The sequence below is a fragment of the Bubalus kerabau genome, chromosome 9, assembly GCF_029407905.1.
Source record: "Bubalus kerabau isolate K-KA32 ecotype Philippines breed swamp buffalo chromosome 9, PCC_UOA_SB_1v2, whole genome shotgun sequence".
Taxonomy (NCBI): Eukaryota; Metazoa; Chordata; class Mammalia; order Artiodactyla; family Bovidae; genus Bubalus; species Bubalus kerabau.
In genome coordinates, this window is record NC_073632.1 from 110,253,530 (window position 1) to 110,281,327 (window position 27,798).

The 27,798-nt window shown below is 51.2% G+C and overlaps 1 protein-coding gene across 4 annotated transcripts in view; it reads right to left on the reverse strand.

The window, feature by feature from the left end:
- UNC93A (unc-93 homolog A) overlaps nucleotides 1–13,946 on the reverse strand; it is a 28,583-nt gene extending 14,637 nt beyond the window's left edge. Inside the window, exons 1-4 of one of the 4 annotated variants that reach the window (XM_055536192.1) lie at nucleotides 13,743–13,946; nucleotides 6,536–6,665; nucleotides 1,774–1,950; nucleotides 493–553 (exon numbers count right to left, since the gene is read on the reverse strand). In XM_055536192.1, the coding sequence (XP_055392167.1) occupies nucleotides 493–553; nucleotides 1,774–1,950; nucleotides 6,536–6,622 (325 nt within the window). In that variant the 5' untranslated portion in view covers nucleotides 6,623–6,665; nucleotides 13,743–13,946. Of the gene's footprint in view, nucleotides 1–492; nucleotides 723–1,773; nucleotides 1,956–6,535; nucleotides 6,666–13,742 lie in introns of those variants that run through there. The other 3 variants (XM_055536190.1, XM_055536189.1, XM_055536191.1) reach the window with 3 other exon arrangements.
- Between the last annotated feature and the right edge of the window lie 13,852 nt (nucleotides 13,947–27,798).

Here is a 27,798-nt window from a genome sequence, read left to right on the forward strand (position 1 = left end):
AATACTTTGGCCACCTGATGTGAAGAACTGATTCACTTGAAAAGATCCTGATGCTGGGAAAGATTGAAGGCGGGAGGAGAAGGAGATGACAGACGATGAGATGGTTGGATGGCATCACCAACTCAATGGACATGAGTTTGAGTAAACTCTGGGAGTTGGTGATGGACAGCGAGGCCTGGCGTGCTGCGGTCCATGGGTTGCAAAGAGTCGGACACGACTGAGCCACTGAACTGAACTGAACTGAAGGACTCCATGAACTTGCACTCCACAGGTAGTGAGCCTCAGTTCCCAGGGCACCCTCCCTAAGGAGCGGCGGCCAAGGCACCCGGGGACCAGACGGGCCCTCAGACCCACCCAGACTGTCCAGGCAGGAGCTGGGGAGGGGACAGTCTGAGAAGCAGGTCTTGGGGCCCATGTGACAACTGCCCATGTCCCGAATGAGGACATGAGGGGAGGGGCCAGGGGCCCTGGGTGGTCCCCACTTCCTCTTACCTTGAGTGGGCGTCTGGCCAAACACGAGAGATGAGATCAAGTTGCCCCACACGCCAGACGACTGGAATATGAGAAAGAAGATGCCAAAGTACTGGTTGACCACGTCTTTGCCGACTTGTCCCGTCTTCCGCGCCTGCATGTTGCCCACGATGGTGAGGTAGGTGCCCTGTGCAGACCACAGGGCGGCGGCTCCAAGCCCCACCAGGATGGAGGTGGGGATCAAAGTGTACCTGAGAGACGAAAGTGGACCTGGGCTGCCTTGGCCCCTTCCTCCCTCCCTCTGTCTGAGGAGGAGGAAGCTCCTGGCCTGGCCCAGGGAAGTGTCACTTGTTGTTGGGTTGGTCAGCTTGACTGAGTCGTCCTCAGACTCAGACAAATGAGAAAATCAGACAGTTTTCTGGTTCAGGATCATTTGCAAGAGTGAAATTTGGTGTCAGTGTTTTTGAGCTTGGAAGCAGCTACAGCGAGCTGGGACCACAGATAATACTGGGCGGGTTCTAGATATTCTAATGGCAGAAGATTAAACCTGGTTTATTATCCATCTATCCACCCATCTCCCTGTCTGTCACTCTCTGCAGTAAGGATCCCGTCTGAGAACTCTGGTAACAAGAGAAGGAATGACGTGAAGCCATCATATCCGTGTGCTTCTCTGACGGCTCAGCGGTAAAGACCCCACCTGCAGTGCAGGAGAAGTGGGTTTGATCCCCGGGTTGGGAAGACCCCCTGGAGTAGGCAGTGACAACCCACTTCAGTATTCTTGCCTGGAGAATCCCACGGACAGAGGAGCCTGGGGGGGTGCAGTCCACAGGGTCTCAAAGAGTGGGACATGACTTCACAGTACATGAGTACATCCTGGCTGACAAGGGGTGTCCCTCTAGGAGACGCTTGAGCAGCCTGCCCCTGGGAACAAGGGTCCCTTGAGGGTCCCTGTCCATCCTGGAGCAGGCAGAGCTCAGGTGCAGCCCGGGACACCGGCTCCAGCCCTGCCACATGCACTCTCTGTGATGGGGTGAGCGTGTGAGGTCTGGCCCAGGTCACACTCTGCTCGGTCTCCCTGAAATTCACCCTCCACAGCTTAGGCAGCTTCTCCCCCTCGTTGCTGGGGCCATGAAAGTGCCCTCCCTGGCCCTGGAGGGAAGCTGGGGGCCCGAGGAGAGATCAGGCGGGGAGGGGGATGGCGGTCAGGGGAGCACGGCCTAGCAGAGGGGAGAGCAGGGGACGCGGCCACGGCCTGCCCCCAGCGCGGGGCAGGGTGCGGGCAGTGGCTGGGAGCGGGCGTACCAGCTGGCGTAGAAGTTGCCCAGCGAGAAGGCCACGTAGCAGCACATGGCGAGCACGAGGGTCCACTTGCAGCCGAGCTTCCCGATGAGGATGGGCGGCAGGAACATGGAGGACAGCAGCATGCCGCTGTAGAGCGTGCTGAGCGCCGCCACGCCCAGGCCTTCCTCGCTGTACAGGCTGCTCTGCGGGACACGACCGGCCGTCAGCGTCCGAGGCCAGAGCCAGGCACTCGGGGCCGCCCCCCACCCCCGAGGCCCAGCGGCAGGCTTCCTCTCCTCCAGCCGAGGGACGGGGGCAGAGGAGATGGCAGTGGATTAGGGACTGGCAGCCCAGGGCCCCCGGCAGCTCAGAGACCTCGGGGCGGCCGGGGTAGGGGGCTCAGGTTTCCGCAGCACCCCCCCACCCCGCCCCCTGGTGAGAGGGGAGAGGGCGTCCAGGCGCCGGCAGCCCTGGTGGCCTGGTGGCCCCAGGCTACTCGGGAGATGAGCATTGCGGCTGAGCAAGGAGCTCCGGTCTGAGGCTGTGTAGACACAGATGCACGCTTCTCAGTGCTGTTGTTTTTCACTTGAGTGCTTAGCGCCCTGAGTGTGAAGGGGCCAAAAGGTCAGACAGGTACCAGACCCGCTTGGCAAGGGCCATGGCAGGGATGACGTTTGGTTTTTGCTGTGAAAGAAGAACCAGCCCTATTGCTTCTTCTATTTATTTCACTTATAAAAGGAAAGGAGGAGAGGAGGGGAGGGGGAGGGGAAGAGGGAGAAAAAAGGAGGGGGAGGAAAGGGGGAGGATGGGGAATGGGAGGAGGGGAGAGAGGAGGAGGATGGGGAATTGGAGGGGGGGTGGGGAGGAGGCGGAGAGGGTGGGGAGGAGGGGAGGAGGTGGGGAGGAGGAGGGGGAGGAGAGGGAGGGATGGGGAATGGGAGGAGGGGGAGGGAGTGGGGAGGAGGGGGAGGAGGTGGGGAGGGGGAGGAGAGGGAGGGATGGGGAATGGGAGGAGGGAGAGGGGCTGGGGAGGTTGGGAGGAGGAGGGAGCAAAAGGAGGGGGAGGGGAGAGAGGAGGGGGAGGACGGGGAATAGAAGGAAGGGGAGGGGGTGGGGAGGAGGGGAGAGAAGGGGGAGGAGGGGGGTAGAAGATAAGTGCTCCCCCGGCAGCCAGACCGTCCCTCTCCAGGGTCCTCCTGGCCCTGTTTCCTCCTCCTCCATGTCCTGCTCAGCCCGACCCTGCAGTCATTCGTGGAGGGACGCCTGCTGGGCTCCAGGCCACTGACCAGACAGCAGAGGAGAAACGTGACCCCGACAGGGTCCCTCCCCGGCAGAAGCCAGAGCCCCAGACTCAGGAAACCACCTCGGCTTGAGTGTCAGCAGCAGGCAGACACTGAACTGAGAGCTCCCGCGTCCCTTCTCCTCCAGCTGGGACGGTGGCCCTCCCCCCTCAGGAGAGACGCGCACCGTGTGAGTCGCACACCCGGCTAACTAGTCCAGATGACCCCAAACCCAGACGTAAACAGCGGCACCGTTCACCTTCCTTCCCACCCGCGAGAAAGACAGCAGAGGCCCACCCACCCGCGGGCGCTCTGAAGTCCCCCCGCAGACTGCAGGCCCGCAGGCCGAGCTCTCACTCCAGGACGGGCTCTTTTCCTCAGGGTAGCCGCCCCGCCCTCTGACCATCCGCCTCTGTCCAGGTGGTGCCCTTTCTCCAAGCGCAGGTCAAAGGTCTTCGAGGGTCTTGAGTTCAAGCGGGGTGAGCTTTTTCTGACTCTCCCCAAGTGCCTTGCCCCCAGTAGGTACTTAATCGTGTTGGCCAATTAACTGACACTGAAAATAAGAACTGGACCCATTAAAATTCTAAATCTGGTTGGAAGTCAGAAGTCGAATAGTCTGCTGTGAAGTGAGGGTTACCTGGAAATTTCTGCTCATAACTAGTCTCCTGGAGCATGGAGAGAGAGAACAGGCTCAGCCAGGGCCCCTTACTTGCTTAACACTTGAGCCTGATGCCTCCTGACTGGTGAGCTTTCCCCTTCGTGTGCGAATGAGAAGCTGGCATCAGGGCTCTGCATTAGAATGTCCTTCCCCCCCACAGCCCCACGGCCAATCAGCAAATATGTCTGTTACTGACCATAGCGCTCCACTGCCCACCTCTGGGAAGGAAGCTGGATCTCAACATTCAACACGGGAAACGATTTTCAAAAGCAAATCCCTCTCTCTTACATGAGTGACCGTATTCAAAGGCCTGTCCTTGCAAATGTGAGGAGAACCAACTTGCAAAATACATGCCCAAGAAAAAGCCCGTGGGAGTGACCTGTACTCAACAGTGAGAATGGTCGCTCAGCTCGATCTGCAAGTCGATCGGGTGATTGATCAGTCACAAGCGTGGACCGTGGCGACTGATGCGCAGCTCCAGGGCTGCTCAAGGAAAAGACAACACCTGCACGGGTGTCAGATGTCAGTGATGTCTCAAAAGGCCACCGCAGGGGACAGTGAGCCCTGCCGGGGAGACTCAGGGGCCAAGCTCCTAGGAGGACACGAAGGCCAGGCCTTCTCATGCCAGAAGACTTTCTGGAAGGCGTGAGACCTGCAGGACGTGGGGGTGACCAGGGAAACGTCAGGAGGTGTAGTGGGGGGCAGATGTTTAGGGGGTGGGTTACAGAGGCCCCATCCTGAGAGGAGAGACCCCAGAAGAGTCAGATGCTTCAGCCAGAGCCGCTAAGCTCTCTTCCAGGGAGATGTGGCTGGACGACTAGACCCGCGGGAGACCCAGACCCCGTCCTGGGGACCTGGAGTGGATCTGTAAGCCCGTGGAGCACCCCAGAGGGGGCTTAAGCAGATGAGCACATGTCAACGACTTCACTCCCCAAATGGCCATCAAGCGTGCTGAGCGCTGTCTAAGGCAGGGACACAGTGGCACAGTGGTGGGGGGCCCAGCCTCGTGGAATTCACACACAGTGCAGGGTGAACCACAGGACCCCGGGTGCACACACAGGGCTGCCTCTCCCAGACATGGGACCCCGGGCACGGGGAAGGAGGAAGAGAAAGGTGACATTCACACTGTGACCCAAACGACAAACAGGAGACTGACTGCTCGTGTGGGAGGCAGTGTAGACCTGTGTCGGGAACCCCGGCAAGTGCACGACCACATCCAGACCAGGGCTGGGACGCCAGCATGCGCATGGCCGCCTCTGGTACCTCTCTGGGGCCCGAGAATGACGCCAAGCAGATGAAAGCAGAAGGAAGTGATGGAGGCAGGCAGACCCCTCCAACGTGGGAGTCAGCCACCCTGAAGGCCACATCCGTGCTGTCCTTACATGCTGTTTCTTAAGCCAGGCCCGGCTGCAAGCGTTCAGACACGACATGCTCTGGATCAGTGGGTGAGGAGATACGGCCTGATTAGCAGGGACAGAGCGGGGTGAGGGGGTAGGTGTGCTCCTCCCATGACACGTCGGAGGTCTGGTTCTCCAACATCTCTGGTCTTCTGAGGAGGAGGCCACGCCAGTGACAGCGGGCCCCCAGCAGGCGCCCTGGGAAAGACTGGGAGGCCAACGTGGCATCCCATCAACTGCACACTCCCTCCACACAGAGGCCGCTCTGACAGACTCCTGGGGAGGCCCTCAGATCGCGTGTATCCTCGAGTCCCGTGGTCCCAGCCGGCGAGCTGGGAGTCCTGGCACATCCTGAGGCATGCTCCCCTCTCTGCCCCGGCTGCTAAGTCCAGGGGCCAATCAGCTGTCAATGAGATCACAACTGCTCCCTGAGAATTCTGACCCATCAGCCCATGCCAGGGCCCAAGGAGAGTGGCCTGGCCAACTTCCTCCTGTGCGGACGGTGGTGCTGATGGGTCCACACTCTCGCTGAGCTCTCCTTCCAGACGCCGCTCACCACATCCGACACGGGCTCAGTGCAGCACAAAAACGCAGGCACGTCACACATGCTAGCATGTCACGACATCCCAGAGCTCTGAGCAATGTCTGCAAAGTCATGGATGATCCTGGCAAGAAAGGGACTGTGCCTCCCCTTCAACTTGACTCTGGGCATCACCCTGGGCTGAAATTTCACTCTCTGTGAGCTTAATCAGAATAGAGACCAGATGAGGAAACAGGAACTTGGGGTTCAGGGCTGAATTTGAGCTTCCTCATCAACCACAAGTCCAGAGTTTGCACTGTAACAATGAGAACAGGTTTGAATCTCTACTCCTGTCTTGACCCTCCGATTCGGAGCCCCTTCCATGCGCTATTCTGGTTCAATACCGCACGCTCAGAGCTGCCTACTCCTTGTCCGTGACCGACATACCTTGCGAGACCATGCCACGTGTCATCAGAAACCTTACAAACGCTTCACTGGGGGCAGCACCCAAGGCACAGAGCTGCTGGAGGCGGCGCCAGGGGCATGATGACTGGCCCCTTCCCGCCCAGCCCTGGCGGTTCCCTGAGGCTTCATTCACAGTGAAAAGTCAGACTTAAAGTGGAACGACCCGGGGCAGATCAAGCAGGAATCCATGCGGACCTCCGATGAATTCGCGTTACTGCCCTGACCACAGACTCACAGGGATTAGTCTTGTGTCTCGTCTCACCCACAAAAGGCAAGGCAGACTTTATCAAACCCCTCGCCCAAGTCCAGCTCTCCTCGTCCCAGGGTCAGACACCAGCAGCTGCGCAATCGCGCGGAACTGGGAGCCGCCGTCTGTGTAGAGGACTGGGGAGGGTGACCCGGACACACACCCCACGTCCCTCGCTGTCCCGAGGGGGAGGTCAGGCGGCCGTCGCACACCTACCTGCAGGCTCTGCAGCCCTCCGTAGGCAGTGAAGAGCAGCAGAAACCCAAAGGACAGCACGAGCACGTTCTTCAGGTTCCCTTCCATGGCGCCGGCCGAGAGCGTCACGCCCGAGCGGCTCTGCAGTTCCCTGAAAGACACCAGCCCGGCTCAGGGAGAGCAGCCGGTACCCACAAGTCACGTTCTGTCCTGGAGTCCGCGTGAGGCGTGCGGCAGTCACCGAGGCGGCTGAGAGTTAATGAGCTTGATAACCACCGACTCCACGAGGCACCCCAGCACTGTTACTCGCCTTTTCTGCACTTTCTAACCAGGCGACACTTAGGACTCTCATCAGCTTGTGTGGACCAGAACTTTTTTTCTGTTAATTTCCAGTAGATATGGTCCATGTGGGAAAGTGATGATTTTCATATCACATAGTATAATTGCCTACATTACATAATTAGATATATGTGAATACCTTAAAGAACAAAGTATACATGTCAGCTTCAAGATCCATAATTCAACTTCTGAAAAAGAGCTGACATGATTGTAAGACCCAAGGGCCAAAGTATTAGTATGTCAAAGACTAAATGATTTTATAGCACTGCAATAAGGTAACAGAATTTATATAACACTTTATAGCTTGCAAAGCCTTTTATATGCTGTCTTACTTACGGTACAGTGATAATTATCATTAGATCTTAGACCCATTACCAGACAGGGAACAGCATCAGAAGACTTTGAGGGGTTTGAATTTCAGATTTAGACCAGTGCTGTCTAAGAGAACTTTCTGCACCATCCAATATAGCAGCCATTTAAATTTCTATTTTAATCAATTAAGATTAAATGCAACTGTGAGTACATTTCCTCAGTGGCACTGCTAAGTCGCTTCAGTCGTGTCCGACTTGGTGCGACCCCATAGACGGCAGCCCACCAGGCTCCCCGGTCCCTGGGATTCTCCAGGCAAGAACACTGGAGTGGGTTGCCATTTCCTTCTCCAATGCATGAAAGTGAAAAGTGAAAGTGAAGTCACTCAGTCGTGTCCGACTCTTAGCGACCTCACGGACTGCAGCCCACCAGGCTCCTCCGTCCATGGGATTTTCCAGGCAAGAGTACTGGAGTGGGGTGCCATTGCCTTCTCCCCTCAGTGGCACTAGCCATGTTTTATGTGCTTGAAAGCCACATGGTTATTGCAACTGAGGAAGTGAATCCATAGTTGCATTTCATTTTAATTGATTAAAATAGAAATTTAAATGGCTACATGTGGCCAGGGTGATCATATGGGACAGGGTCAGTCTAGAGTTTAAAGAGCTTATCTCATATCTCACAGCCAATAAGCAAGCAAAATCGCTTGCCTTTCTGATTGTGCGTCATTCTATTCAATTATTAGTAAAACTTGGAGTTTGAAGACTGTTTTGAAAGCTCTGTGCAGACAGTTATTTTAATCTAGTTTGGATTAATAAGGCAAACCTTACAGTGTAGGTAAGTGTTACCCGGGGTGGTGACCCAGTTCAGGGAAGCAAGTCATACCATATGAACAGCATGATGAAGTTCTTCTCCTTGCAGCTTAACTTATTCCTATGGAAATAACATTTTGCAGAAAATGACAGTTCTGGGGATTGACTGAGCATAAACTATCACACTCACAAAGACGTGAGAGCAGCACGGTCTACGAAAAGCGATGGTGACGACAGAGATGAGCGAGGTCTGAGGGTCTGACCCTGATCCTGTAACTTCTCAGCCGGACCATCTCAGACGGATCACTGACTCCTCAAATCTCAGTTTCCTCTTGAAAAAGGAGGGTTGCAGAAGTTCAAGAAGATAATCACTGGGAAAGCCCTTGGAGCAGCCTTGACACAGATCACCAGTGAATGTTAACTGGCTAAGATGACATGTCAACTTTCACTGAAGATATCAGCGGGGACAATATTCCAAGAAATGTCCCACGTATAAGCTAGTGACATTATGTATGAAATAGATAACTGATGAGAACCTACCGTATGGCTCAGGGAACACACACAGTGCCCTGCTGCTAAGTCGCTTCAGTCGTGTCCGACTCTGTGCGACCCCACAGACGGCAGCCCACCAGGCTCCCCCGTCCTTGGGATCCTCCAGGCAAGAACACTGGAGTGGGTTGCCATTTCCTTCTCCAATGTATGAAAGTGAAAAGTGAAAGTGAAGTCGCTCAGTTGTGTCTGACTCCTAGTGACCCCATGGAGTGCAGCCCACAAGGCTCCTCCATCCATGGGATTTTCCAGGCAAGAGTACTGGAGTGGGGTGCCATGGCCTTCTCCTACACAGTGCTCTGCGGTAACCTAAATCAGAAGGAAATTCCCAAAAGAGGGGCTATATGTAATAGTCAATCTTCCAGTAGTCATGCACAGATGTGAGATTTGGACCATAAAAAAGCCTGAACACCAAAGAATTGATGCTTTTGAATTGTGGTACTGGCAAGGACTCTTGAGAGTCCCTTGGTCTGCAAGGAGATCAAACCAGTCAGTCCTAAAGGAGATCAGTCCTGAATATTCATTGGAAAGACTGACGCTAAAGCTGAAGCTCCAATACATTGGCCACCTGAGGAGAAGAACTGACTCATTTGAAAAGACCCTGGGATGCTGGGAAGGATGGAAGACAAGAGGAGAAGCAGGAGGCAGAGGATGAGATGGTTGGATGGCATCACCGACTCAGTTAACGTGAGTTTACCCAAACTTTGGAACAAAGTGAAGGACAGGGAAGCCTGGCGCTCTGCAGTCCATGAGGTTGCAGAGTCGGACACGACTGGGCAACTGAACAACAGATAGCTGCTTCACTTCACTGTGTGGCAGAAACTGACGTAAGCAACCACAGTCCAGTAAAAGTCTTTTAAAATGTCATACCTAGCAAGACATGCACTTTTCACACCAATCTTATTATCAATTATCTGACATCCTTTTTATTCTTCAGCAACTCTAGCTTACTTCTATTCCGATCTGTCTTTATCCATGAAAAACTTATCTTTTGATATCAGAAGACCTTCCTAGGGTTTTCTTCTGCTACTCGCTGTTTAAAGTTACCAGAATGACCTTCTGGACTTTCTAACTGGCTCCATGCGCACCTCCCAGTAGCTGCCGATCCAGCTGTTTCACCATCAACCAGGGTCTCCAGAGGAGCTGTGAGTCTGTGCAGAGGCACGTCGGGGATCTGCTTCTGGTCTCTTCCACCCCGCCCCCTAACTGTCCTCTTTTAATCAGGAATCAATCACTGAAATCATTGCTTTATCAGGTTTGTTTTTTCAGTCTCCCTCTTGGTGTTTCCCCTTTGTCTTAAGAGGGATTTTTAAAATGAAACAGATGGTTTGCAATCAACCTTGCTCTCTAGCAAGACAAAAATGTTTCTTTTTTCCCCTCCAGTTTTATTGATAAATAATTGACACACATCACTGTGTAAGCTGATGGTGTGCAGTTCGATTTACATCTATTGTGAAATTATGGTCACAATAGGTTCATCTAACACCCGTCTTCTCATATGGATACAATAAGAAGAAAAGAGAAACGAAAAAAATTAAAGGTTTCCTCATAATGAGATCCCAAAGGTTCATTCTGTTAATAACACTCCTTTGTATCAAGTAGCAGTGAAAACTAGAGTCATGAGGCAGTTACATCACAGTACTTACTTATCTTGTAGATAGAAGCTTGAACTTTTAGACCACCTTTCTCCAGTCCTTCCCCCCTCCACCTTCTGCCTCTGGTAATCATAAGTCTGACCTCTTTTTCATGAGTTTGTTTTTAAATTTTTCTAAAAAGATTCCCAATATAAATGAGTTCATACAGTATTTCCTCTCTCTGTGACTTCACTTAGCATAATTGAGGGCAAGGTCCATCCACGCTGTCACAAATCATAGGATCTCCGTGCTTTTCATGTTGTGTATGACATTATATTAATTGTATATATACATTATATAAATGTATAGTGTGTTTGTGCTAGTCACTCAGTCGTGTCCGACTCTGTGACCCCATGGACTGTAGCCCACCAGGCTCCTCTGTCCATGGAATTCTCCAGGCAAGAATACGGGAGTGGGTTGCCATTTCCTTCTCCATGTATGTGTATGTACACGTATATTATATATACCACAACTTCATTCATTTGTCTGTTGATAAAAACTTATCTTGACTTCTTGGCTATTGTAAATAACGCGGCTATGCACCTGAGGGTGCAGATATCTTTCTAAGTTAGTGTTTTCGTTTTCTTAGTGTAAACACCCAGAAGTGTAATCTCTGGACCAAAGGCAGCTGTGGTCATGGTTTTCTGAGAGCCCTGCTCTGTGCTCCATGGCGGCTGCACCAGCTCAAAACCCACAGCACATGAAGCTTCCCTCTTCCTCATGCTCTTGCCAGTGTTTGCCACCTCCTGTCTTTATGCTGATGGTGGTTCTAACAGGTGTGAGCCGATACCGCTTTGTGGTGAGAGAGTCAATTCCTAGGCAGGTGGATAAGAAGTCCAGGGGTCCCCGAGGAGAGAGGGGTCTGGAGTTCTCAAGGAGGAAGAAAGGAAAACTTTTTTTCCCCCTATACATTCCTTAGGATTATATAACAATAATGTAGCCTGCTTGAGGACAGTTTCTGGAAAAAACCTTCTGGCTAAACCTGTTATCTTAAAATGTAAATTATGGGAGTAGGTCTAGTAAGATCTTTACAACCTCCAGACATTCTTTTGAGTCATTGTAATAACTAATTAAAAGGTATATAACTCCGTTGCTAACACTAGCTAGGGGGCACTCTCCATCCCCCTTCTGATGTCTGTGTCAGAAGCTTTCTCTATCTCTTTTATACTTTAATAAAACTCTATTACACAAAAGCTCTGAGCGATCAAGCCTCGTCTCTGGCCCCGGATTGAATTCTCCTCCAGAGGCAAGAATCCTGGCGTCTTTTGTGGTCCAGCAACATGCTTTCAGTGGTTTTAATTTGAATTTCTGTGACAACTAGTGATGATGAGCACTTTTCGTGTATCTTCTCTGGAGGAATGCTCAGTTCCTTTGCCCATTTTTTAATTGAGTTATTTTATTTTCTACTGTTGAATTTATATGGGTTCTTTATGTATTTTGAATATTAGCCTTTTATCAGATGTATGGTTTACAAATGTACTCTTCCCATCACGTAGGTTGGCATTTCACCTTGTTGATGATTTCTTTGACTGTGCAGAAGCTTATTAGATTATCGTCCTCCCACTTGCTTAATTTTTATTTTGTTGCTTGTGCCTTCCTTGGCATATCCAAAAAATCATTGCCAAGATCCACATCTGGGAGAATTTCCCCATGTTTTCTTCTAGGAGTTCTGTAGTTTCAGAACTTCCATTAGTTTTTAATCTACCTTGAGTTAATTTGGGGAAATGGTGTAAAACATAGATCCTATTTCATTGTTTTACCTGTGAATATCTAATGATTCCAGCACCATCTATCGAGTATCCTTGGTTCCCTTGTCAAATGCTGACTGTATTTGATTTGGTTTATTTCCGGGCTGCCTGTTCTATTGGTCTAATTGTCTGTTATCATGTTGGCTGCACACTATTTTGATGACTATGGCTTTGTAGTATAGCTTGAAATCAGGACGTGTGATTCCCCTTGCTTTGTTCTTCTTTCTCAGGATTTCTTAGGCTCTTCAGGGCCTTTTGTGGTTTCACATAAATTTTAGAGGTGTTTTTTCTACTTCTGTAAAAAAAAAATGTCATTGGAATCTTGATAGGGATTGCATTGAATCTATAGGCAGATTTTGATAATATTGCTATTTTAACAAAATTAATTCTTCTAATCCATGAACACAGAATACCTTTCCATTTATTGGTGTCTTTAATTTCTCTCCTTGATGTCTTGTAGATTTCAGAGTAGAGATCCTTTGCTTTCTTAGTAAAATTTGTTTCCAATGATTTTGTTTTTGCTGCTATTTTGAGATCAATTTCTTTATTTCTCTTTCAGAAAATTTGTTGTCAGTGTATAGAAACACTGCTGATTTTTATATGTTATTTGTTTGTATCCTGCAATTTTACTGAAATCTTAAATTTTTTTGGTTGAGTCATTAGAATTTTCTTTACATAAAATCAAATATAAATAAGGACAGTTTTTCTTTCCCCTTTACAATTCTGATGTGCTTTGCTTCTTTTTCTTGCTTGATTGATCTGCTAGGACTCCCAACACTATGTTGAATAGGAGTGGGAAGAGTAGGCTTGCCTTGTTCCTAATCTTAGAGAAGTTCTCAACCTTTCACCGTTGAGTATGATGCTTGCTGTGAGCCTGGGGACCCAAGTTGGGTCTGAGCGTGCACTGACCTCTCTGGTCTTCCGACAGGGGAAGCTACAGGCTGTGCTCTGTGTCCAAGACCCCTGCACGTGGGGCTGTTGAATGGGCTTTGTGGCTCCCGGGTGCTCTGGGTGGGTCTCTGGTCGCTCAGGCTGAAGCCTGTATTCAGTGATGAGCAGGCCTGTGGGTCCCTGCCCTGGCTCAGCTGGAAAAGCAACTCTAAGTCCAGGAAAGGTCTGGGCTTTCTTAACTGAAGCCGACGTGCACCTTGAGCTTTCTGATCAGACAGTCACTGGCAAACCATCAGCCCCACCCACCTCTCAGCTCAAGCCCTGCTGGGCCACACAACTTCCAGGAGCCCTTGCTGGTCCTCCAGTCAGATGGGGCTGGGAGGCACCCTGCACGTGGGTGGGGGTTTGCCCAGCTCCCTTGCCTGGGCGGGAGGGAGGGGCTGTTCCCGGCCACCCTCAGTTTCCTAGTCGGCTCCCCAGCCTGGAGATGCAACGAGCTGCCATCAACCTTGGCCCTGAGTTTGTCCCCTGCCCGTGGGCAGCAGAGGGCAGGCCACACTGGTCCCCAGCTTTGCTCTGGGGGCCACCTGCTCTGCCTGCCTGCCTCCCAGCTTGAGCGCAGCTGGGCGCACAGCTTGCAGGAGTCCTTGCCAGCCTCCTGGTCAGACAGGGCTGGCCGGCTGCCTGTTAGCGGGCGGGGCCGTGACTCAGCTCCTGCCTGGACCTGGGCAAACAGCTCTTAGGTCAGCAAAACTCCAGTCTGAGGATCTAAATCAGGCGAAACCACACCCAGCAAAGCGGCGCACAGTGCTGGGGGCGGGTGGGGGGAGGCTGCCCCCACCCCAGGTCTTGTCCCACTCGGGGGTCTGGAGGCTCGAAGGGGCCCCTCCACGTGGTGCGGTGCCAGCGGGGGGAGGGGCAGCGCGCGAGCCTGTGGCCACTTTCTTACCCGGCGCGCGGTCTCCCGGTCCCTGGGGTCAGGGCGCTGTAGCCTCCGCCCAGACTTCCAGGGCTTGCTCAGTGCTGTCCCGCTCTCCAAGGTGGTCAGTTGCCCTGCTTGTCGGGGGAGCAAAGTCAGGAAGGACCTGTGTCACCATCGTGGTGACATCACTCTCCCAAAATACTTCTTAGAAGACACGTCCGCCAGGAGGGCTTCCAAACTGTTACTGTGAGGAAGGCAGTCATGTGACACTTTCCCCACGATCAGAGGGGCCCGGGCTCAGGGGTGTGTCCCTACCAACTCATGCCTACTGGCAGAAGTGTGGTGGGGACGGGCAGGGCAGGGGAATTTCCGGAACCGAAAGGAAAGCTGTCTCGACCTTTCAGCAGCAACAGTGATGTGTTGGCAGAACCGTGAACCTGAACCCCAGGACGGGGCAAACCTCAAGTAGCTAAAGAGATGCAGTGTAAGTGACTCAGAAGATATCAGCAATCGTTTCACTCCCAGTGTTAACATCAATACCAGACCCTTTGATTAGCTTTCCCAGTGGCTCAGGGCTGAAGCATCTGCCAGCAATGCAGGAGATGCAGGTTCAATCCCTGGGTTGGGACGATCTCCTGGAGGAGGGCATGGCAACCGACTCCAGAATTCTGGCCTGGAAAATCCCATGGGTAGAGAAGCCTGGCGGGCTACAGTCCATGGGGTCACACAGAGTCATACATGACTGAGCATTGCCACTGTGCAGAAAAAGGATGATTTTGCAGACCTGCTTAAATGTTCGTGATCACTTGCTAGATATAAAAGTGATGGAATGTTCTAGAGAACTGGGTAATGGCTGACGCTGGTGTGATTCTACCAGTCACTAGGTGTCACTGTTTGGCTGCCAGTGTGGGCATGCCCTGTCCCGTCCAACTCTGTGCGAGCCCAGGGCCTGCAGCTCCCCAGGGCCCTCTGCCCATGGGATTCTCCAGGCAAGAATACTGGAGTGGGTGCCACTGTCTACCCCAGGGGACAGAACCCCAGTCTCCGTGTGTCTTGCTTGGCAGGCAGGTTCTTTACCACTGAGCCACCTGGGAAACCTTCTGCTGCCCAAGTTCACCAAAAGCAACTAGGGGTTGAGAGCTAAAGAGCCACATTTTAAATTTTATATATTTATTTTTGGCTGTGCTTGGTCTTTGTTGCTGCATTCTCTAGTTGTGGAGAGCGGGGGCTATCATTTAGCTGTGTCTGAGCGTCTCGCTGCAGTGGCTTCTCTTGACGGGAACACGGGCTCTAGAGCACTCGGGCTTCATAGCTGCAACACCACCCTCAGGAGTTGAGGCTCCTGGGCTTAGTTGCTCGGAGGCATGAGGGATACTCCCGGATCAGGGATGGAACCTGTGTTCCCTGCATTGGCAGATAGATTCTTATCCATTGCGTCACCCAGGAAGTCCAAGAATCACATTTTAAATGAGCAGACTTTCTGCTAAGAAGCTAAACATTGCTCTGAATTCAACGGAAGTCTAATCAATGATTTGCTCTTTTAAAGGATTTGCTTATGTAAGGAAATTTATATCAACTTTTTTGACATTTAAATCTGACATCTTTGTTAATAAAAACAGCACCAAATAAATTTGCATTTGTCCTATTCATTAATTATACTTTAATCTACATAAAGAATTAAAAATGTATATGTAGGGCCTGAAACAAATTATCGCCTAAGTTAAATTCTTACATTTTGGAAATAAATGTACTTAGTGCTTTTTTTTAAGAAAAAAGAAAAGCAATTTATGTTGGCACAACTCTAGCTTGAGAAAGTGTTTTTGAAACAGGAGGGAAGGGGGTGGGGTACAACCTTTGAAATAATGACAGAGCCCGGGGACGCAACAGGAACTGATTAGACTCAAATGGGTCCGAGGTGGCAGAGGCAGCAAAATATTACGCTCACTGTACTCCAAGGCCACTCTCGCCTGTCATTCCAGGAATCTCTTGACTTCCTTCTTTTGCATTCCAGTCCCCTACAATGAAAAGGACTTTTTTTTTTTTTTTTTGGTGTAAGTTCTAGAAGGTCTTGTAGGTCACCATAGAACCATTCAACTTCAGCTTCTTTGGCATTACTGGTCAGGGCATAGACTTGGATCGCTGTGATACCGAGCGGTTTGCCTTGGAAAGGAACCGAGATCGTTCTGGCATTTTGAGGTTGTGCCCAAGGACTGCATTTCGGGCTCTTCTGTTGACTATGAGGGCTATTCCATTTCCTCTGAGGGATTCTTGCCCGCAGTGGTAGATATAATGGTCATCTGAGTTAAATTCACCCATTCCCGTCCATTTCAGTTCACTGATTCCTAAGATGTCAATGTCCAGTCTTGCCATCTCCTGCTTGACCACGTCTGGTTTACCTCAATTCATGTACCTAGTGCTCCAGGTTCCCATGCAATATTGTTCTTTACACCATCGGGCTTTACTTTCACCACCAGACACATCCACAGCAGAGTGTTTTTTCCCATTGGCCCAGCCGCTTCCTTCTTTCTGGAGTTATTAGTAATTGGCCTCAGCTCTTCCCCAGCAGCATACTGGATGCCTGCTGACCTGGGGGGCTCGTCTTCCGGTGTCATATCTTTTTGACTTTTCTTACTGTTCATGGGGTTCTCTCAGCACCTCAGCAAGCGAGATGACTCAGAAGGGCTATGATGGTTGCAAGGTGGGCCATCAAAACCAAAAAATGAGCAGTGGCCCAATGCCTGGAAATTCCCACCCCTTCCCCCGAATAATTGGAATAATCCTCCCGCCCGTCAGCCTACGAAGTTACGCAGCCCATACAAGCTACTACACCTCGTGTCGAGGCTGCGCTCACCCTCTGTGGCAGCCCACGCTCTGGGCTGTGGGGTGTGCTTCTCTCTGAATAAACCCACTTCTTGCCTCTCACTGTCTCCCACGGAATTCTTTCTGAGATGAGACATCAGGAACCTGAGCTTCATCAAGTCCTGAAACCAGGCGTGTGCTCTCGGTTGGAAGACCGTGGGTTTTGGCCGGGTTCAAGCCCCAGTCTGAGGGGAATGGTTTCATCTTCTCAGAGCACGTCTTCCAAAGCACCTAAACCTTTAGAGCAGCAGGCTCACCCGCTGGCCCCAAGTTGAGATGGTCTGGGCCGCGGGGACGATGACACTGGAACTGGCGGGGGCCTCTCCTGGGTCCAGCCCCGCCTCTGCCAAGCCGTCACTCAAGAGAGCAGAGACCCTCCTCAGGGCCTCTGCTGACACGGGGCAGAAAAAGACGAGAAACAGTCCAAATGCTTTCGCCCTCACAGCACTCGCGATGGGAGCAGCACCCAGCCCTCGCGAGATTCCGGGTCTCCTCTGCCCTCTGGCTTCTTAGCATCTATTTCCACCGGGTCCATCTGGGCCGCCTGACTGCACAGCCAGAACCTTCCAGGGGAATTGCAGAGGCCCTGGCCTGCAGCACTGGAGAGGCCACCCCCCACGCTGAACGGAGGCAGCAGAGAGAGGGGACCTCAGAGGACCGACACGGCCATCGAGGACACCGCATGAACGGGTGGAACTGACTGGGCCCACGATGGTGGAAGACTCAGCTTCCCGCGGTCCTTGAGCCTCACTATACGTCCTCTCTGACACATCAGCTCATGACACACCCACGGGCAGCATCCCAGTTCCCGGGCTGATCATGAAAGATCAGAAAGTGGGCAGTGGGGCCCCTTCCCCAAAACAGAGGGGAGAGCCCCCAGTCATTAGCCTATGAAATTGCCCAGCTCGTAGAATCGAACCACCCCACACCTCGGGCGCTCCCGCCTTGTCAGAGGGACCACACTCTCTATGGCCTGAGCACCTCCCTCAGTGCCTGCTTGCCCGTTACTGCGGCCCGCTCTTGAATTCTTCCCGGCTGGGAGCCAAGGACCCTCATGGTAGCCCGTCCCAAGGCTCAGCCAAGGCCTGCGATGAGAGCATCCTCTCAGGCCCCATTGTCCTGCAACATCTTCACAAAGGAAAAGGGAGAAGATGGCCTTTCCCTTCTCTCTCGTTTTCCCTGTCATTATAAAAGCGTAGCCCACTTATTTCTCTGGACAGAGCCCCCTTACCTGCCCTTACCCCTCCCAGTGTCCTATATTAACACACCTACTTCTCACATATCACTTTGCCTCTCGCTGAATTCCTTCTGGGCTGAGACATAAAGAACCTGAGCGTCAAGTCCTGAAACAAGGCGTATGACTTCAGTTAGAAGATTGTGGGTTCGAGTCCCAGCTGAGGAGTTGAGTTTAAGTCCCCCCTGAAGCCAGACACTGTGGGTTGGAGGTCATCCAGAGGAGGGCGGTTTCGGAACCAGAGTGGAGGAGGCCGGCAGGGCACGGCCAGCACTTCGGACACACCTCACATCTGCCGCGACAGAATGGGTCAGAGGGGGCACTGTGATGGGGGCTGCTGGAGCAGGACACACTCATGCACACACAGACATGTACGCACGCGCGCACACACACACACACACACGCCAGGTACACACACATGCACACCTTTCCTTTCCCAAAGGCATAACCTTTCTCCCTGCCCAAGGCGCCCTCTGCTGCCTTAGACAGAGAACTGCTTTCACAATCTCCCACGTGCCTGCTGGGTGCCCATCCCACGCCAGGTGCCCCCCAGGAGCCGGGTTCCCGCACTGCTGGCACGGTGAGAGCCCCTGTCCTAGAGGAGGAACGGGAAATAGACATCTAGGCAAAGAGAGAAATCAGACAAAGGCAGGGGAGACGTGCGTGTCATCCCCCAAAGAGAGCAGGGAGCCTGGCCGAAAGCCTGGGGACGTGTCTCACCAGGATCCCACCCCCACGTCTCCATGAAGCTGGCCGAGTAACTGCAAGCCCCTGATACAGCCGCTCAGCTCCCCGGATGCAAACCCAGGCAGATTTCTCTGGGTGGAAACCCACAGCCCCGGGTCTGCCGCTCACAGACCGGCTTGGCGAGCCCCGCGGAGGAGAGCAGGCAGCCCTGACAAGGCAGGCAGAGTGCCGAGGAGCCGAGGAGCTGGACGCCACAGCTGGACAGTGAGGTCCCAGCGCCCACGGGCTCCCGAAGCCCAGATGAGGGCAAGGGTGGCGATGCTGACGGCGCGTTTTCTCTGCAGGCCAGGCCGCGGCGGGCAACGGCACGTGGGGAGATCTCCAGAGATGACGGCACGCCTCTGCTCCACAGCGCGCAAACATCCGTACAATTTGAATCTTGCCCCCAAACTAAATAACGCCACCCTCCGTCGATTTTACCTAGTTCAGTGGCCTCCTCAGTTCCATCGCAGCACACGGCTTCTTACCCTTGGAGAGTGTCTGAACCCTGAGATGCTTCCCTGGTTGGCTCTTTTCAATGGTACCGTGGGCAGGTGTGTGGTAATACTTGTTTTCGCTCCAGCAAGTGGCAGGACCTGTTTGTAAATTGCAGAGGCCCTGGCAGCTGCTGACCTGGGAACTTCTGAACTCTTTGGGAAAAAAAAAAACTTGCTGGCAAGATGTAGAGAGACTACAGAGAGACTGGGGGTGATTAAATGAGAACATTGTGTAAAGATTGCTACTGAAAATGATTGTGTGGGTTCTAACTAAAAATGGCAGGAAATCATTGGCCGCTCATACCCTCCTGAGCTCCCCGATGAGCCCCGCCTTCCCTGAGCCCCACCAACACACGGGCCGGCCTTCGGGGGGGAAGTGGTCCCACCGCCCCTCCCTGGGCATCCGCCCTCCTGCTGCCTGCCCACTGGACCGACAGCTCCCTGAGGCCTTGCCTGTCTAAAGGCGGCTGGAAAGAAGCAAGAGATGTGGTGGGGCCCTGGAGAGGCTGGCAGACAGAGGTGCAGACAGCCTCTCCATGTCCAGATGCTGCCCCTGGGGCGGAACTCTGCATGGGCTGCAGGGGCCTGGATGCAGGGGAGAAGCAGGGCTGCCTCCCAGCCAGGAATCATGCGGCTGAGGGCCCGGTCAGCAGGACCGACAGCCCTCTCTCTGCCCCAGAGAGAGCTGGACTGGGCATCCCTCCCTTTGCCCCAGACAGAGCTGCCTGTCTCTAGGACATCACCACGTACCTGCTCATCTCAAGCAGTCTAGTCACTTCCCGTCCTCCGTGCCAGGGACCCGGAGGTGGCAGCAGGCTGGGGAGGGGCACTCCTGCTCGGGCCAGGCGAGGGCAGGTTGATGACGAGCTCTGAGAACCGATGGGATTGTGAGTCACAAGAGGGGAGAGTTCTGTGCAGACGGTGAGCCACTCGCAGCCCTGGCCTCTGCGGTCTGGGTGAGCCGAGTGTCCAGCGCCCCCGAAGAGGGACAGCCAGCTGGGGGGCACGCAGAGCCTCTGTGGCTGGCATCTCTCCTGAACCGTCTTCCACAGCCGAGAGGCAGCAACATGCCCGCTGCGTAAATGGCCGTCCAAGCTGGGATGGGACTCTGCACCAGGACCTGGGCTCTTCGGAAGAGTGCCTGTGGGCGTCACAGACAAAGGCAGGGTTCTCCAAGGAATCCCAAAAGTCCTGCTTCTTAAACCCTGGGTGCAGCTGAGTAACGGTGTGATGTTTCAAGGTGTCTGACCCACGGCTCGGGAAGCGCCGCTCACCTGGACGGCTTGAGTACGGATGGGGTGGGGCGACGAGCACCTCTTGTCTCCACCTCCCCTCTGCCCCTCCCCAGCATGGATGCATCAGGCCTGTTCTCAACAGCTTTCCTTCATGGTGCTCACACTGAAGTTCCTTTATTTCCTAGGAGCTGAGAACCCTGTGTCTTCATAACCCCAGTTATGAACTCTGCAGAGCATCTCACCGTGCCTGGGAGGCTGGGCGTTGGGGCGGCGGCCGCAGTCCAGGGGCCTCTGCAGAAAACTGCACAGACAGGGGCTCCCTGGGCTGCAGGAGAAGGGGTACGCGGGTTTGCAGAGGTCAGGGCATGCCCCCCGAGTCTCACCCCCACCTCGGGGTTAGGGGAGCCTGAGGTGTGCTGCTGGGGGGCCTCCCAGGTCGGGGACTGCAGCTGTCCATCCGTCCATCTGTAGCCCCGTCCCTAGGACTGATGGGCATTGCTCTCCATGCTTTGCACTCAGCCTTCACTACCTATTTTTGGATTTAGTAAAATAGACAAGACTCTACCAAACAAGACAATGCCTGACTTGTGGGTATCACACCCCCAGGACACTCTGGGAGATTCTGACTCTACAGAATCATTTCCTGAAGTGCCCTGGGGTCCAGAAGAGACCGCGATGGTTGAAAGGTTTGCAAATGACTGTTATCTTTGGCCTCCTAAGTGACGCTGACATTGCTCGTTGGAAGTTCCTTCCTGCGACCTCACCCTGTGAGGGGTCTCTGGTCCTGCAGACCCACTACTGAGGAACGAGGACTTGAGCCTCGTGCTGCTGAGACCGGAGGTCGTTTTTGTCCCCTCTGTCACGGGAGCCCCGGGAAGGCCTGCTGAAGGGCGCTTGTGGGACCAGCCTTGCCTGGGCAGCTCACCTGGTTCAACCACTGTTCCGTCTCCTTCACAACCAAGACTCACTTTTAGATGTCTTCTTTCAGTCCCCCTCCTAGGAAAAGATGGCCCCAACTCCGAGAGTGCCAAAGCAAAGTTCTTGGGCAGGAAGGCAGAAGGTTGGGGCCCACTCTAGAGGGACACTCACCACCCTTGCTGGTCTGGTTCACCCATGCACAGGGGTGGGGCAGGAGTCCAGAGGACGCTGATGGGCACGAGGCCATCCCTGGGACGGGGCAGGGAGGAGCAGGGCAGGTGTGGTCCCCGGGCCTGGTGACGCCTGAGAGTCCCGGCCCGCAGCCACGCCCCCTGCTGTGTGAGGCTGGCAGGGACCCTCCCCCACCCTCTGGCACCACTGCCTGGATTCACCCGCGATCTTGAGAGTTGGACTATAAAGAAAGCTGAGCGTGGAAGAATTGATGATTTTGAACTGGGGTGTTGGAGAAGACTCTTGAGAGTCCCTTGGACTGCAAGGAGATCCAACTAGTCCATCCTAAAGGAGATCAGTAATAAATATTCATTGGAAGGACTGATGTTGAAGCTGAAACTCCAATACTTTGGCCACCTGATGTGAAGAGCTGACTCATTGGAAAAGACCCTGATGCTGAGAAAGATTGAGGGCAGGAGGAGAAGGGGATGACAGAGGATGAGATGTTTGGATGGCATCACCGACTTGATGGACATGGGTTTGGGTGGGCTCCGGGAGTTGGTGATGGACAGGGAGGCCTGGCGTGCTGCATGCAGTTCATGGGGTCGCAAAGAGTCGGACACGACTGAGCGACTGAACTGAACTGAACTGAATACCTGTTTTCATACTCCATTTTCTCTCTATTTTAGATGTTACATATTCTTTTTCTACTCCTTTAATGGTGATCCTTGACTTTTAACTTACCTTAAGTTAATGAATGTCTTAAACTTTCCATTTGAATAATAAGAATTTAAGAACATCCTTCCCAATTTATATGTTGCTGTTTTGTATTAACTGTTTTCAATTTAATCTCCCAAATTAAACTTTTTTTCCATGGACGATATTAGTTTGCATTTCCCTATATGCTCAACAGTGTCTTTGCTCATCATTCCTTCTTAAGTGTCAGCCCTTCCTACAGGATAACTTCCCTTTTCTGGAAGTTTGTTCTATAGAATTTGCTTTAGTGAGTTCTTGGGTGGTAAAACCTCCCAGTTTTTTTTGTTTTTTTTTTCATTTGTTTTAATCTTAAACTGTACTTATGGCACGGGGCGTATAATTCTAGATGAACATTTATTTTCCGCCAGAGCTTAGATTCTAAATGAAAGTTTGCCAGGCAGAGAGAGGTGGGCATCAGCAAGTCCCGTTCCTCCTCTCAAAACGTCTCCAGCTCCTGCAGCCCAAGCAGGCCTTGTGTGTTCTTTCTCCCAGCGTTTGTTGTAACGGTGAGTCTCTTGTGTCCATCACTGAGCAGCAATGGGGTTTGTCACTGAGCGTGGCACTCTCTCCTCACTGCTCATCCAGTACATGCCAGTCTCCGTGGTAAAAGCTCTGCATCTGTGAATTCAGTTCACTCTCACGATCTGCTCCTCACTCTTGTTTCTGTGGCATTTCGTGTTTTGTGAAACACTTTATAGTGTCCACTTTGCAAGAATGAGACACAAGGACACAGGTGGTGTGTGCCCTCGAACTTAAGGTAGGGGGACAGACTCTGCCCCTGACACCAGAGCCCTGCCCTTCCCAGCACATCATATCCTCGGCCAGTCTCTGAGCTGCTCTCATCGTCCTTCAGATGCCCTTGGTGTTCCAACTTTCAAGTCACAGAGCAGCTTCTGATAACTGTACGAGGGCAATCTGGTGCAAAATCAGATTTTAGTTTTCTCTTTGTTAAAAACAACAAGATTTTCTTCGACTATTGTTCTGCTCTTGATAAGAGATTGTGAAGGGTTCTTCTTTACATTTCGGGTTATCTGCCTGGAAAGCAAAGGTTTTGCATCCCATAAAAATCTCCTATGCTTTGTGTCTTTCTCGGGTCTTTGATTACTTGGGAGAATTGAGTCTTCTCCATATTAAAAGAGCTAAGTTTTATTCATAATTATATACACTTTTGTGCATGCTAAGTTATTTTAGTCCTGTCCGACTCTTTGTGACCCTATCTGTAGCCCACCAGGCTCCTCTGTCCATGGAATTCTTGAGGCAAGAATATTGGAGTGGGTTGCCATTTCCTTCTCCAGGGGATCTTCCTGACCCAGGGGTCAAACTCTTGTCTCTTGCATTGCAGGCAGATTCTTTTCCTTCTGAGTAACCAGGGAAACCCCCAAAACTTCTGTATTTGCCTTTAAAATCTCATATTGTCACCTTGTTCCAACAGATAATTAAACATTATTTACCAATGATCTATGATCCTATTTGATCAAATGTTCAAAACTGTTGACATTTTGGACAACTTCCCCAAATCAGATTCTAAATGGAATCTCTAGACCTCAAATTGACTTTGAAATTTCCCAGAGAGAAATACCTCAATTTGATGAATTCTTTTTTTTTTCTAATTTTATTGAAATATAGTTGATGCATAATGCCATGTTAATTTCTGCTGTACAGCAAAGTGATTCAGATACATACATACATATATACATTATTCTTTTAAAAATACTCTTTCCCATTACGGTTTATGACAGAATGTTGACTATGTTCCCTGTGCTGAGCAGTTGTTGTTTAGTCGCTAAATCGTGTACGACTCTATGCAACGGCCAACTGCAAATTGGCTCTTATCCTTGACTGCATCGTCAAAGATTGAATAACAAAGGCGTTTGCCATCTGCCTCTATGGAGACTGAACCCCGTGTTGCGATAGCCCTTGACCTTCAACAGCCCCTGAGGGAGTTCAGGGCGGAGGGAGGCACTCAGTGCTCCAGGAAATCAGGTGGGACAGGTCTTTAGACAGTTGGATGTTTTTAGGAATAGATCTTATGGTCTCAGTCCTTAAATCTCCTCATATCTAGAGAAGATCCTCATGACTAAGGATCAAAAAACCTTTTGTAAAATGAGTGCTTCATGGCAGTGAACTCCCCCTTCACCAAGACTTTATACATTGGCCATCCCCCACTGCCGCTTTGGAGCAGACCCTCGGACACGACCCCACGGACTGAAGCCCACTCGGTTCCTCTGTCCTCAAGACATCCTGACAAGAACACTGGAGTGGGTTGCTATTTCCTTCTCCTTCGTTTTTCTTTTAATATTTATATTTATTTATTTGTTTGGCTGTGCTGGGTCTTAGTTGTAGCATGCAGGGTCTTTGGTTGAGGCATGCAAGATTTTTTTTTTTTTTTTTTGGTTGCGGCATACAGGATCTAGTTTCTAAGAGAAGCTGAGCACAGCCAGCCAGCAAGGCTCTCAGCTGCAGCCCAGCACAGCAGTCCTTCCCTTGCCCCTGCCTTTCCTCCATCCCATCCCTCCCAGGTCTGGTCAGGGAGCACTCTCCCCACCTCTATGCTCCCACCTCTGTGCTCCCTTAAGCTCTCAAGACTCAGAACAAGACAGGAGGAAGACCAACCAGACCAAAGTTCTTTTTCCTTGTGAAAAATGGATAACAGACAAACAACTGCCACCTCTGAGACGAAAGAATCTGCAAACTGAGAGTAATTTACCAAATGTCCCCCGAGTCATTGAGCCAAGAAATTAGCACCATGCTTTCTCCTGCTAATATGACTTTAGAAAAGAGATAAAGGACTCTTACCACTCACCTTCCACCAGACCCTGCAGGCAGAGCTCCAAGATGCTCAGTGCCATTCAGTCGCTCAGTTGTGTCCGACTCTTTGCCACCCCATGAATCGCAGCACGCCAGGCCTCCCTGTCCATCACCATCTCCCGGAGTTCACTCAGACTCACATCCATCGAGTCGGTGATGCCATCCAGCCATCTCATCCTCTGTCGTCCCCTTTTCCTCCTGCCCCCAATCCCTCCCAGCATCAGAGTCTTTTCCAATGAGTCAACTCTTCGCATGAGGTGGCCAAAATACTAGAGTTTCATTTCAGCTTTAGCATCATTCCTTCCAAACAACACCCAGGACTGATCTCCTTTAGGATGGACTGGTTGGATCTTCCTGCAGTCCAAGGGACTCTCAAGAGTCTTCTCCAGCACCACAGTTCAAAAGCATCAATTCTTCAGTGCTCAGCCTTCTTCACAGTCCAACTCTCACATCCATACATGACCACAGGAAAAACCATAGCCTTGACTAGACGGACCTATGTTGGCAAAGTAAGGTCTCTGCTTTTCAATATGCTATCTAGGTTGGTCATAACTTTTCTTCCAAGGAGTAAGTGTCTTTTAATTTCGTGGCTGCAATCACCATGTGCAGTGATTTTGGAGCCCAAAAAAATAAAGTCTGACACTGTTTCCACTGTTTCCCCATCTATTTGCCATGAAGTGATGGGACCAGATGCCATGATCTTCGTTTTCTGAATGTTGAGCTTTAAGCCAACTTTTTCACTCTCCTTTTTCACTTTCATCAAGAGGCCCTTTAATTCCTCTTCACTTTCTGCCATAAGGGTGGTGTCATCTGCATATCTGAGGTTATTGATATTTCTCCTGGCAATCTTGATTCCAGCTTGTCTTTCTTCCAGTTCAGCGTTTCTCATGATGCACTCTGCATAGAAGTTAAATAAGCAGAGTGACAATATACAGTCTTGATGTACTTCTTTTCCTATTTGGAACCAGTCTGTTGTTCCATGTCCAGTTCTAACTGTTGCTTCCTGACCTGCATACAGGTTTCTCAAGAGGCAGGTCAGGTGGTCTGGTATTCCCATCTCTTTCAGAATTTTCCACAGTGTATTGTGATCCACACAGTAAAAGGCTTTGGCATAGTCAATAAAGCAGAAATAGATGTTTTCCTGGAACTCTCTTGCTTTTTCGATGATCCAGTGGATGTTGGCAATTTGATCTCTGGTTCCTCTGCCTTTTCTAAAACCAGCTTGAACATCTGGAAGTTCAAGGTTCACATATTGCTGAAGCCTGGCTTGGAGAATTTTGAGCATTACTTTCCTAGCGTGTGAGGTGAGTGCAATTGTGCGGTAGTTTGAGCATTCTTTGGCATTGCCTTTCTTGGGATTGGAATGAAAACTGACCTTTTCCAGTCCTGTGGCCACTGCTGAGTTTTCCAAATGTGCTGGCATATTGAGTGCAGCACTTTCACAGCATCATCTTTCAGGATTTGGAAAAGCTCAACTGGAATTCCATCACCTCCACTAGCTTTACTTGTAGTGATGCTTTCTAAGGCCGACTTGACTTCACATTCCAGGATGTCTGGCTCTAGGTGAGTGATCACACCATCGTGATCACCTTGGTCGTGAAGACGCTAACTGACCGTAAAAATGCTCACCTCATGCCTTCTTCTATCAGGAGTTTCAGGCTCTCTGAGCCTCAGCAGCCTTGAGGCAAGGAGTGTTCCATCAGTAAGTTGAATTCAGCCACCTACACCGCCAACTGCTGTGGAGGAAGAAGTTGTCCTCTACCCTTTTAGGTTCATTTGGCTAATCTAAGAATTAACACGAGACAGATCAATCGGAGAAAATCACACAACATTTACATAACGTGTATACATCAGTCAGTTCAGTTCAGTCACTCAGTTGTGTCCGACTCTTTGTAACCCCATGGACTGCAGCACGCTAGGCTTCCCTGTCAATCTCCAACTCCCAGAGCTTGCTCAAACTAATGTCCATTGAGTCGGTGATGCCATCCAACCATCTCATCCTCTGTGGTCCCCTTCTCCTCCCGCCTTCAATCTTTCCCAGCATCAGGGGCTTTTCCAATGAGTCAGTTCTTTGCATCAGGTGGCCAAAGTATTGGAGATTCAGCTTCAGCATCAGTCCTTCCAATGAACACCCAGGACTGATCTCCTTTAGGGTGGACTGATTGGATCTCCTTGCAGTCCAAGGGACTCTCAAGAGTCTTCTCCAACACCACAGTTCAAAAGCATCAATTCTTCGGTGCTCAACTTTCTTTATGGTCCAACTCTCACATCCATACATGACTAATGGAAAACCATAGCTTTGACTCACTGACCTTTGTTGGCAAAGTAATGTCTCTGCTTTTTAATATGCTGTCTAGGTTGGTCATAGATTTTCTTCCAAGGAGCAGTGTCTTTTAATTTCAAGGCTGCACTCACCATCTGCAGTGATTTTGGAGCCCAAGAAAATAAAGTCCACCACTGTTTCCATTGTTTGCCCATCTATTTGCCATTAAGTGATGGGATCATGGATGCCATGATCTTAATTTTTTGAATGTTTAGTTTTTAGTCGGCTTTTTCACTCTCCTCTTTCACTTTCATGTCTAATTAGTTACTCAGTCATGGCAGACTCTTTGTGACCCCACAGACTTCTGCGGGGTCCTCTGCCCATGGAATTATCCAGGCAAGAATACTGGAGTCGGTTGCCATTTCCTTCTCCAGGGGGTCTTCCCAGCCCAGGGATCAAACCGATGTCTCCTGTGGCTCCTGCATTGACTGGCAAATTCTTTACCATTGAGCCAGCTGGTAGAAACACAAGAAAACTGAGTAATTCACCAAAATTGCCAGAGTCCTCACCTCAAATACCATTTTCAGCTAAATGCAAAAGATGATGTTGGGTGTTT